The sequence below is a fragment of the Phodopus roborovskii genome, unplaced genomic scaffold, assembly GCF_943737965.1.
Source record: "Phodopus roborovskii unplaced genomic scaffold, PHOROB, whole genome shotgun sequence".
Lineage (NCBI taxonomy): Eukaryota > Metazoa > Chordata > Mammalia > Rodentia > Cricetidae > Phodopus > Phodopus roborovskii.
In genome coordinates this window covers 14,258,800-14,271,059 of record NW_026125052.1, presented here as the reverse complement: position 1 = coordinate 14,271,059, position 12,260 = coordinate 14,258,800, and the positions used below count along the sequence as shown (strand labels likewise).

The window sequence follows — 12,260 nt, the reverse complement described above, 5'->3', positions numbered from 1 at the left end:
AATTATTTAATGTTTCCCAAGAAATCTAATAAACTGAGGCAAAAGTTCAAAAATTAACGGCCACAATAGTTTATTTACAATTGAACTCTTTATAAGATATTTACAAGACAGCCGACTTTACACATCAGAAATGGTATCAAAAGTATGAATTACAGCACAGACAACGGTATGAAACGGGCATTAAAACAACGCTGAGGTGGAGAGACAAGCAATTTCTCTTTTAATTTATTAACACTAGCTTAAACTTTGTTAAAGAAAGAAATAAGAACTATGTTTTAGAAGAACTGCAGGGCCTTTCTTTCTGTTGAAGACTGAATTTCAGTGTTGTATCCCATGTAGAGGAAAAATAAAACTAATTTTCCCCCATACTCTTAACACACTGTAACTTCGCTCCTGGAACTTTGCTTCATCCTCCTTCTCAACAAATCTCAACATACCCAAACCAAAGGAAATCTAGGAGAAGGACATAAAAAATCAGGTCCTCAGGAAAAGGAGAACCAAAGCAATAGAATCCACTTAAGTCCTGCCAGATAGCACCTCAGGGATTCCTCTCAGTTTAGCAAAAACAGGATCTGAGGACTCCTCTGTGAGAGGTTAGGTCTGCTAACCCATACCCAAAGAAGGAATCTGACAAATCATGGTAGCAAGAAGAAACTGAGAGGGATCAAGAAACAAAGGAAAGAGACAACTGACTGAGGTTATTCCTTTTGGGAGGAGCACATTATAAAGAAAAATAACATAGGTCAGAGTAGGAGCACTAACCAGTTTGCCTCGTTAGAAAAAACAGAAACACAAAAATCTGGCCCAATTTTTCTAGATATATCCTCATCCTTGAAGGTGTGAGATGAAAGCCCCTGTAGAAAGTCCTCTTTCTACAACCTTGCTGCAATGAAGTTACAGCAGCTCCTGCTTGAGAGACCATACTCCTAAGCAGATGGAGTTACAAGTGAAAACCCATAGCCACACACAAACACACACAAAAGAGAACTGAGAGCAGCAAGATCATCCAAGAATACTACATGTACTGCTGGAATAATTCCTTTCAAAGTCAAACCCAGGGGGCAGAGAGAACATCTCAGAAAGAGCGTTAGCAGTGGGAGGCCCCTGAGGAACTTTTCTTCCCATCCCACAACGGCAATCCCATTCTCTCATGCTCAGCTAGCTGATGGGCCAGCAACATACCCTACATACCTTGGCTTCTCCTCTAAAAGTGCTAATAATCGGGGGACATATTCTCTTCAAGGATAAAAGCCCCTACCTCCTAGGAGATTAGACCCCTACTTGTTTTTATACAATAGTCCTGAAGACTAATGAAAGGCAATTCCTATATATAAGACCAGATAGTTAACAGGGATCTTATACTGAGACCTTAGTGGCCTGGGAGTGCTGTCCTGATTTTTTTTTTTTTTTTTTCCTTTTTTTCTATTTTTTTCTCTTTTTTTTGGGAGGGGGGTAACAAAACAAGGGAAGGAGATGGGAACCAAGATGGTACATGTGTAAATCTATTTTTACTAAACAAAGAGAGGTTTATTAGGTACAACTTTTTGTTTCAAGATGTAGACATTTGCCAGCCAAAGGAAGCATCTTTCCATACCTGTTCCCCCCAACCCCTCAGCAAATTTTCTACCTCACCACCAAATGTTTGGCTAGTAGGATGAAACCCCATAAGGCATACTTGAGAAATGATGTGACACAAGGACATCTCTAAAGATTCTGGCATGCCATCCCCAAATGAAATGCATCTGTTTAGCACTGTAACTAGTTGTAAACTTATATCCCCAATCTCTTTTTCTAAACATTTTCTTTTTTGAGGGGTGGGGAAAGAACTTCAGTTACCATTAATGAAGAAAGTGGTCAGCCCTACACCTCTTTCCATTCCTTTATCAAAGAATGGTTGCTTTCATTTCCTCCTCTATGATGATGACTTGCTTCATCTGTTATTCCTCCTTGGGCCCTAAAGCTCATGGTAAGGTCTTTTTGTTTAACTTTAGTGTAAAAATCCACTACACCCCAACTATTCAGAAGGTGTACCAGGGAAGCACAGGGCCAGGGCAGGCACAGCTCCTACAAGGCAGGGGTTCCTCCATCTTTGACATGGCTAAAGAGCCCTTGTACCCATTTAATATAGGCAAGTGAGTAGAAGTGGCTCCTAAAACTCCCAAATCTACCACCCTATAGGATGAGCTCAAGAGCTCATTTCCCCAAAAAAGGGAAAAGAAGTCCCAATAACTCTCCATAATTCACAATTAGCCCAATGCAAGAGGTTTCGTTTGTTTTGTGAACTAAGAGTGAAGAAAACAAAACTAAAATGAAGGGAGTATGGAAAGGCATTACCAGTGAATGATAACATACAAGAGGACATAGGTCACATATACAGGTCTCTGCCATTTTCTTGGAATGGCATGCTACAACTATCTGAAGACAGGGTTCTTGCCAGCACAGCTACTTCCTACACGTCCGGTGAGGTGTTTGCTTCTTCTGGATCTCCAACCTACAACGGCTTCGCTCATCCAACCAGGGTAGCTCAAAGTTCCTGGCAAAAAAAAAAAAAAAAAAAAAAAAAAAAAAAAAAGGTGAGCAAAGTGAGAAGGCTGCTTTAAAGTCTAGCAACAGCTGACCACAGAAGTGGCAAAATCATCTATTTCTGACTTAAAAAGCATTCCCACTTCTTGGCTTGTCATCAAAGCCATGTGGACCCCATTTTTTATCTAGGCTTGAGTTTGAAAAGGGAAGAACAAACTACCTGGAAAGGAAGACAGGAAAAAAAACCGTTATACTTACTGTGGAGTTAATTTTGGTAACGGTCGTCCAAATGCTACAACAGGCAAGAAGGGGGTAATCATCAAACTTTCAACTATGGAAGGAAATCATATGGGACTTCGTTAGCAAGAAGTGAGAAATGCCAACAATATATTACCTCCAAAGCACAGCTTACTCATCAGAACAAGTTGTGCTGTGGACACTTGCACCTTTTTTCCTTGAAAAGTCTACATCTGTAAATTTATTTGCTTTAATGTATATTGTGTTTTTATGAATTTGTCTGTGTGTGAGTTTGTGCATGTGAGTGCAGTACCCTGAAATCAGAAGAGGGCATCCGGTCCCCTGCAACTGGAGTTACAAGCAGTTCTGAGCTGCCCAATGTGGGTGCTGGAAACCAAACTGTGGTCTCTCCAAGAACAGAAGTGCTCTTAATCACTGAGCCTTCTCTCCAGCCCCAAAGTCTACATTTTTAGGTAGATACAACTTACCATCATCTGGCTCAGGGAAAAATGAGGTAACCTCAGGCTCAGATTCCTGAATTCCTTTCTTTTTATACATTCTGAGCTGTAGTCGCTGTAAAATTCTTTGTTCCCTGATCCTCTGAATATCCCATCTGGGAAAAACCAGACAAACAAACAAGCCCAGCATTACTACTTAACTAAAAATTGCCATACAAAAATAATCCACTCTCCAAATTCTAGAAGATGCTATTTGACTCCTCTAGATGGGATAAAGGGAACTGACTGCCGGAATGAGGAAGGACTCTTTGCATCTAGCTGTCTCGATTATGTGTTGCTGTTCAACACAAAGTAGTACTGAGGGAAGGCGTCAGAGAAAGTCCAACATGTTTGTTTGCTTTAAGGACAACTGCTCCAGCTAAGATCCTCAGCTAACTAGGACACTAGTATCACATGAACATTAAGTGCCCGAAGACTCTCCCCAATATGGAAGATGGAGTCTTGGTCCCGAGACTCAGATATTTCCAGAATGGGGGTGCCTTGGCCTTACCTTTTCCTTCTCTTCTCGTCCAGCTCCAGTTTTGCGTGCCTCTTTGAAAACACACTATCATCCAAGTTCTGGAAGAAGAACAGTAGGGGTAAGCTACTTATGACCATGTTGGAATAACTCACAGTTCTTCAGGAGTATAAATTTTTTCACCTTCAGATTCTAAAAATAAATCTGAGTTCTACAGATACCATGTAAGCCTTCTGGTAAAAGAACAAATAAAAAATCCTGTGCTTAACCCTATCCTTTCTAAAATCCCAAATTTCAAATTTAATCCCCGTAACTTTCCCAGTGAGTCATTTCAAACACCGGTGAGAGGGCCATAAACTTTTCCTACCTCTATACTTTATAAGAATCTGAAATTCAAAATATCAATTTTCAATCATCAAGTAAGCTTGGAACATAGAATTACACTGCTGAGTGGTACAGCTTGACTTCTGTATTCCGTATGGAATCTATCTTAGTTTGGAACACCATCTTAATACTGATTTTGAAAAATGACTTAATTACTTTTGAACTCACTTTTCTGATCCATAAGATGAAAAACAGACTAGCCTCAAAATTCCTTTTTGGTCTTTGTTTTTCAAGATAGGGTTTCTCTGTGTAGCCTTGGCTGTCCTGGAACTCACTCTATAGACCAGGCTGGCCTCAAACTCACAGAGATCGCCTGTCTCTGCCTCCCGAGTGCCATCCCTGCCTTGGCTTCCCTTTCTGGTCTTAAGACTTCTTTTTTAATCCATCCATAGTTATATAAGAAATATCAAAACCCACCTCCAATCCCCCTGGTGCCTTTTTTGAAGACAAGATCTCCCTAAATTGCCTAGACAAGCTTCAACATCTCAAATGTAACTAATGACCTTGCCTTAGTTCCGTAAGTAGCTGGGACTATAGGGGCCAACAGCGAGGGCCAGTTGTACACCCTATATTCTATTGTTTCCAATTCTCTTTGTTAAGTCTTTGGTACTTACCTCCAAAATGTCTGAAGGATTTGGGTCCCTTAGAGGCTCTACTGAGTGGTCCCTCCAAGAAGGAACTGAAAAAATACAGAAAAAGAAAAAGAAAAAGAGGAGGGGTGGAACCACCCTTAAATCCAAAGTCACAAAACTGTCCAAATATTCACTAGGACAAGTGGTCTACCCCAGATAAGACAGTTACCAAGTGATAGGAATCCATTCTATGGCCTCACCAAAGCCATAGTCAAGTGTCCTCACTATGGTATAAAAGAACCTAAAATGCCATTGCAGTCTGCCAAACTCAGGATGACAAAAAGCCCTAAGCCAATACCTGACAATGCATATAATGGATGCTACTGAAGTTCCTGAAAAACAACTGAAATATGTTGTCATTTTGATGTCTACAGCAGTGTCATCAAACACCAAGGAATCTCACTCTTTCACATCCAACAGAGAATGTAGCTCCCAACCAGCCACCATCCCACCAATCCCCACCCCGAGCCCAGCCAACAGCAATTCCTAATCTACTCACCAGCCAAGACTGAAGTTTCTCCTGCAACACTTGATGGCATCAGACACCCTAAATAATGCAGGAAAGAAGAATCATCTCAGTGTAAAAAGAAAAAAAGCCCATACCCAAAATGGAGGAGAGGAGCATCACTGATGTTCTCACTAGGAAGCCATTTTGTTTTTTGAGTTGTTCTTTTGAGAATTTCTCTCTGGGGAAGGGGAAGAGGGAACAACAGACAAAAGAAAAGAAAATAAGCCCACCACTTTTTTTTTTACACTGAGACGACTTCTTTTCTTCATTATTTAGGGTGGTTTCCCTGCAACAGTTGATGGCCAAGGATATCAAACCTTAAACTCAGAACATGGCAGGTGAGTAAAAGTTGACCCTATTTTTCAAATAAATAGATCAGTGTTCTCAGAACTTACATATGTAGTCTTCTTAAACAGTTTCCTCCTCCCTCCACAAACTACCTTGCTGGTCCAGCCTAAACAACATGCACAAAGACTTTGGCTTCCTTAGGATAAGTCATTGAGACTTCCTCTTGAGATGGGGCATCATAAAATAAGGGTTCACACATTTATGCATAACTCAGGCTCAAGAGACTGGGATCTCCCAATCACACTCCCTCATGTTGTTATGCCCACAATCTCAGATGTGTTTGGAACTTGCTCTACTAGAATAGACAGGGTTTTCAAAAACAGCCAGTCACACAGAAGAACTCCAGACCAAACCATTTCCTAATTCCGGGTGGGAAGTTGCTTCATGGTTTCTCCTAAATTGTTACACAGCACTGCTGCAGCAGCAAAAATTAACTATTAAGATGAACCTGTTCAACTGACTGAAACAACAAAGAGTATCTGAATCTAGAGCAGGACCCTGGCCTGCCTTGTGTACTCAAATGAGGCCTAATAAAGGTTAGATCATGTATCTGTCTTCCCCACAACAGCCAAACAAAGCCTGGAGATTGCTCACATCTTATTGGAATGGATTCCCATCCCCATCTCTGCTATAGTAAGGCACAGGGGTAGAAACTTAGGTCTAAGGGTCTATCTAAGAAAGCATTCCCACCATTACCCGAGAGCACCCACAATAACTGTCATAGACTAATATGACACAATTGAAGACACATCACAGTTACTGGTTCATATAGAAGGTGGGGATCATCTCTGTGTGGAAGCCATTAAGAAAATAAACAGAAATAAAGACCAAATTCCCATACCCCCCCCTCCCCAAGCAGCTCAGATATCCCAAGATAGTCCTTATTGTTTGAAAAATAGTTTGTAGACCATTTTATTTAAATATATGAACAACCAATGGGCTACTGCAATCCAAGTCAACTCTTCACATCTTAGAACCTTGTGAAGTGTAGTAAGGTAAATAAGACTGTTGGCCTTTGGCAGATCCCTCCTGCCCCCAGACCGGGACATAGAGATACAGATAAATGTTTATGTAGTTAGAGAGCGGAGGCCCAGGTGAAATTCCCCACCCCAAGCTGGCTCCCCAACCAAAAATTACCATTGGCCCCTGAGAACACCCAAAGACCACCCTCCCAGGTTTCACACAATTATCAATGCAGGAACAGTCGTGCACGGCAAAGTGTAAGTTCTATGCATTTCACAGCACAGAAAACCCTTCTTTCAGAGGGCATGCAAGTTGCCGGAGATTACACCCCCAAGTCTGGTGCTCTTGTCATGAGCAACTTACTGGCAAACACATCTCCCAGTGTTGTAAGCAGACACATACATTGAGCACATTTTGCTGTAATTCCATCTATTTGCAATGCCTGCACAGTGTCTGTCTCTGGCTGTTAACTTACTCATTCTTGACAGAACTCTGCTTTATTGATTGCACTTTTTAAAAAATGCCAAAGGCATTTCACACTTGTTAGCTTGACCGCCACCACTAGGGTATAAGAGCAAGTGTTCTCTATGCCTTACTTGCTACAGTCTCCTCCTTCTTTGGAGAGGATTCCCGTAATGGTAATGGTGATGGGGGAGGCTGGTGCCAACGACACAAATACATTTCTGTGGTGGAAAGGTACGGCAAATCTTCCATCTCACTTGAGAAGGCTTTCTCCTTGGGGTGGGCGCTGGGTCCCTTTTGGGGAGTGGAGAGTCTTGGTGGGGTATCCACTGAAGACCGGGGCTTTTCTGGGGTTTCTTGGCTCCTCAATTCACGTTTACAAACAGTTTCTGATAAGGAACCACATGGTTCCTCCTTAATAGGAGAGTGCTTAGGAGTTTTTGTTTTGACTTTTGAAAATTCAGGAGCCAGCTTTTTAACAGGAGTCTTTCTTTCTGTATTTCCAAATGGAGTTTTCCTATTAGGTAGGAAAGAAAATGTTATAAAATTAATTGACTCGAATAAAATTTGATTAGAATATCTTTGAAGGCAAGAGAGGTATCCAGGTACCTAACATCTATTATTCATTTGGAAGACAGAGGCAGCCAAGTGTTATGCTTGAGAGTATATAGAACAGGCCTTTGATAAATGAGCAAGCATCTCTGATTAAGAATATCCTAGTTAAGGGGGGTGGTGATGGCGAACACCTTTAATCCCAGTACTAGGGAGACAGAGGCAGATGGCTCTATGAGTTTGAGGCCAGTCTGGGCTACAGAGTGTGTTCCAGGACAGCTAGGGCTAAACAGAGAAACCCTGTCTTAAAAAAAAAAAAAAAAAAAAAAAAAAAAACAAAAAAACCCTAACTATTCTACTCCCTACTATATTCAACAAGGTAAGATTTTTTTTTTTTAACCCATTCTCTTTAAGATGTACTCTGCATTCTGTACTTAATACTGTGACCAAAAAAAAAGTTTCAAGACAATTTCTCAACACAGAAACTTGGGGAAGGGGGGTGTTTGTTTAAAACAGGGTCTCTATTGCCCAGGCTGCCTTGACCTAGCAATAATCCTCTTGCCTCAACAACCTAAGTGCTATGATTACAGGTGTGAGCCACTATGCCCCTAACTAGCATAACAGACTTCTCAATTCAGGCTATAGTTGTTAGAAAGCCAATCCATAAATACCAATCCCACACTCTCCAGTCATCAGTAACCATTTCTCATCTTGTTCAGGTAGTTGGAATAAAGTTATCAGCACACCTTTTGTGTCCCTTTCCACTTCGTCCACATGAGAAAGGCTTGGAAGGCAGAGCCTGGGATGTCTCGCAAAGCTCCGGCTGGCGCTCCAGTTTAATTTTCTCAGACAACTCTGTTTCCTCTCTCTCTTCAGTTTCATAGCCCTGAAACAGCTTGTGCCTTTCTTTCTCGTTATCCCTCTTTACCAGCTGCATCCGCCTTTCCATACGTTCAATCCGAGCAAGGAGCTAGAAGAAAGTGACGAGATGCCAACTTACACACAAAAGTTAAACAGGAGCATTTAGCCCCATTTAGAAATCAGCAGTATTCTGCATGTTGCCATGGACCCTACCAATTCAACTCAACTTTACTTTGAATTGGCAGATATGAATTTGAATAGCTTTCCTTAAACCTAATAAAGGCAAAAGATACTTAATTGAATGAGTTAGTCTGGATGGTAAGAGGGATGGAGCAATTCTAAGCTCATTCTTCTGAAAGAAGATCCTCCCCCACTGGGCGGGGCCGGTGTGCCCTTTAATGACTAGGTCTCTGCTACAGCTGGCCATGTGGCTACAAGTCATTTGGGAGTCTTAAAGTTAACCTTATATCTGTGTGTGTGTTCTTCACTGTTGTATGTGATGCTAGGGATAGAACCAAGGCCTCATGAGTGGGTTGTCAAGCACTCTGAGCACTAGTGAGCTACATTCTCAGCCCCGTGTTCTTTTAAAGCGTCCCAAGGTTATCCAAATTCTATCTGCTCTATGTTCACTCCAAAACTCTAGACACAATAGAATGTTCAAACAGTTCAATAAAAAGGAATCAGAAGCAGTGTCACTAGGGATAGCAATATCACATCAAAACGTTATGTGTGCATATCTGAGGGAGTACTACTAAAACACTACAGTGTAAAGAATTGTAGTAGACACCAGGAATATAACCCCAACAAAATAATTTTTTTCTGCTTTGCATTTGAGACAACAAAAATAACTTATCTACATATTTGTTAAAATTATTTTTATTCTAATTCAAGAGAACTACAAAAATCAAGCAGAAAATGGAAGTCTATTGTCATCAAAAACTTCCTATTAACACCCTACTATTAGAATTTTGCCTGGTTAGACAGTGATACTAATCCTGACTTTATTACATCCATTGCATAGATTTCAGTAGAGGCTGAACAGTAAATGGAGTAACAGAAGCAGGCTCAAGCAATTAAGACTGCAGTACATAAGAGAAGCAATGGAAGCCAAGTTTAGACTGATACCTTATCCTTAACTCACCCCACTTTTTCCTACCCCAAAAAGCCTATGAAGGGGCACTACCTCATGGGCTCAGCAGAGACCTCCACAATCAGCAGTGCCCCCCTGCCAGCCATTCTCTCATTTCATCTTCTGCTCTGATTCACAGCCTTAGCATTACTGAACCATGTTTTGTGGGTGACACATTCTTGGTTTCTTCTTTTTTACTGATCTTTCCCTTCCCACCCCCTTCCCATGGAAGGAAGGATTTGATGTGTTGTAATTACAGTACCATCACACCCCTAGACTGCAGTACAGTAGCTGAGCAGTGCCACCTCCATGTTGAGTAACTTCCACAAATCAACAGTGAGGTGTTTCAATAAGAACAGCCCCAGCTCCCACTCCACCTCGAAGAATGTAATCCCCAACCAAATAGTCGCCGGATGGTGATTCATTTAGAAGACAAACAAAATGAATTGCTCTTCTGCTCCCCTGCTCAGCCTTTGGTGCACACAGCACCAGAGTGAGGAGAGTGAAAAGGAGAGCTGCAGCCTGAACACAACTGTAGAAACCGTGTTTATTTTTAGGCAGCTAAAAGGTATGTTAGCACAGTAATACCCCACCACACCAGCTTCCCTGTGTGTGAGGGAGCATGCTTAACACGGAGGTACCTAAGACTGCTGTGGCCGTGAAAACAAGCCTATGTAGTCGTGTTCCTCAGAAGTACAAAGAAATAAACGACTTCCCTACTACCTCGAGATTCTAAAACGGGTCTGGGAGGTGGAAGGATCTACCAAATACAATGAATAAGCTCAATGTCTCAAAATCTTACAGCTTATTCAAGGGACTTGGTCAATAATGTTTTATGACTCAGATCCCTATTAAAAAACTATCTGAAATCAAAGGCAGTGATTCTCACTTAGGAAAGCTAAAATAGGATTCCATGTAGGCCATCTTTACCCTCTACTGGCTTTAAGAACCCTCCTGGCTAAAGATGCTGCAGCAGTGGTTGGAGCAACAGCTGTCATGTCCCTCTCCTCTACAATGCATGTGTTAACGCAACAGCGCTTTACTTTAACCCCTTCTATACAGCCACCACATCTGCACCCCACCCTATCATTTTAACTCCTCATAAATCGGTCTTTTCCCACTCTAAACGCCTTTCCCACAAGTCTGGGCTGTCATTTTAAATTAACCCTTTAGCAACCGAAACCTTTTACACACACACACACACACACACACACACACACACACACACACACACAGAAGGTTGCCCTTTAACCCTTCCCTCCGACCCAACGTGTCAGAGAGCCAGGCTCCTAACGACCCAGCTTCTAAGGCACTCCATCGCTGGTGGCCAACTTCCTCTAACCCTAACCAAGCGGGACCTCAGCCTCCTATAGCCCCCTTCCCCCGAGCATGCGCACAACTCGCTCCCCGTCCCTAATGCAGATTAACCCCTCCCGTACCGTGTCTCTCTCGGACTTCAGCTCCTCGATCTCTTTTTCCTTGGCCTGCAACTGCTGCTGCTGCTGCTCGATGAGGTCCAATTGCAGCAGAAGGATCTGCTTGAGGCAGGCGGCCTGACTGGAGGCTCCCGAGCCGCCGCCACCCCCGAGAGGGCTCTTCCTCATACTCTTCCATCTGCCCTCGCTGGCCGCCAGGGTCCCGGCAGTGGCTGTGGGCGCGAGAGGCGGCGGCCCGGGCAGAGGTAGTGGTGGGGGTCCCGCCGGGTCCGAGGCGGTGGCAGCTGGGGGAGCCGCCCCACCCTTGTCCCCAGCCCAGGGCGTAGGCTCTTTGGCCGCCGCCACGAGAGAGCCCGTCTGAATGGGCAGCACCGCCTGATACTTGGGCCGGGGGCTGCAGCCGGCGCCGGCTGCGACTGGCTCCCCGCCGATGCCGGCTTGCTTGGTAGCTGGGGGCGGACAGGGCAAGGGCACCGAACCGCCCCAGCTCTCTTCCTGCTGCCCGGGGGCCGCCCCGGCCGGGAGTAACAAGCCCCGGCCCTTGCCGCCGCAGCCGGCTGGAGAGGGCGCGGGACTCCCGCCCTGGGAGGAGGCCAGCGGGGGCCCCGGCTCCTTGAGCTTACGATGCCGGGGGAGGAAGTGGGCTTCGGCCGCCCCGGACTCGTCCTCGGGCCCGCCCAGCGCCGCAGCCCGCTCGTAGTCCAGTCGCTGCTCGGGGTTGCCGCCGGCAGGAGCCGCGGCCGCCTTGAACACTGCGGATCTCATGGTCATAGTGGTCCGGAGCGGCGCGGGGGACCGAGACGAAGGAGGGGGTGGGGAAGGGGCGAGGTGCGGGGGGTCGAGGACGGAGGAGGGGGAGGGGAGTTTGGCGGGCTCGCCTCAGCAGAGCGGCCACAGGCCTCCGCTAACGCGGCTTCTCCGAGGCCCGGGCGCCATCCCGCCGGCGAGCGGAGGAGTGGAGGCCGCGGCTGAGGCCCGCCGCCGACCCATGGGGGCCTCGCCGCCGCCTCTGCTGCCGCCACCGTCGCCTTCGCCGCAGAGGCAGGAGCTCGCACCCAGCCGCCCCCGAGCTCATCCCCGGAGCTCGCTTCGGCCCCCCCTGGCCCGGCCGGGCCCGCCTCGTCTCCCCACCCCGCACCCCCCCTTCCCCGCCCCGGCCCCCCGCCCCGGAGCTCGCCTCAGCCGCCCCGAGCCTCCATTTCCCCCCCCCCCGTTCCTCCTCAGGAGGGGGTGGGAGGGACGGGTCCGCC

The 12,260-nt window shown here is 45.2% G+C and overlaps 1 protein-coding gene across 2 annotated transcripts; it reads right to left on the bottom strand.

The window, feature by feature from the left end:
* Nucleotides 1–53: 53 nt before the first annotated feature.
* Msl1 (MSL complex subunit 1) lies at nt 54–12,080 on the bottom strand. Of its 2 annotated transcripts, XM_051175920.1 has the most exons (9): nt 11,014–12,079; nt 8,331–8,554; nt 7,167–7,549; nt 5,251–5,298; nt 4,734–4,798; nt 3,769–3,836; nt 3,249–3,373; nt 2,782–2,854; nt 54–2,533 (listed from the first exon to the last, which is right to left on the bottom strand). In XM_051175920.1, exons 1-9 carry the CDS (start codon nt 11,779–11,781, stop codon nt 2,443–2,445), a joined length of 1,845 nt encoding a protein of 614 aa, XP_051031877.1. In that variant the 5' UTR covers nt 11,782–12,079; the 3' UTR covers nt 54–2,442. The 2 variants fall into 2 exon arrangements, with proteins under 2 accessions (XP_051031877.1, XP_051031880.1); XM_051175923.1 differs by lacking the exon at nt 5,251–5,298 and having other exon boundaries at nt 11,014–12,080.
* Nucleotides 12,081–12,260: the final 180 nt, after the last annotated feature.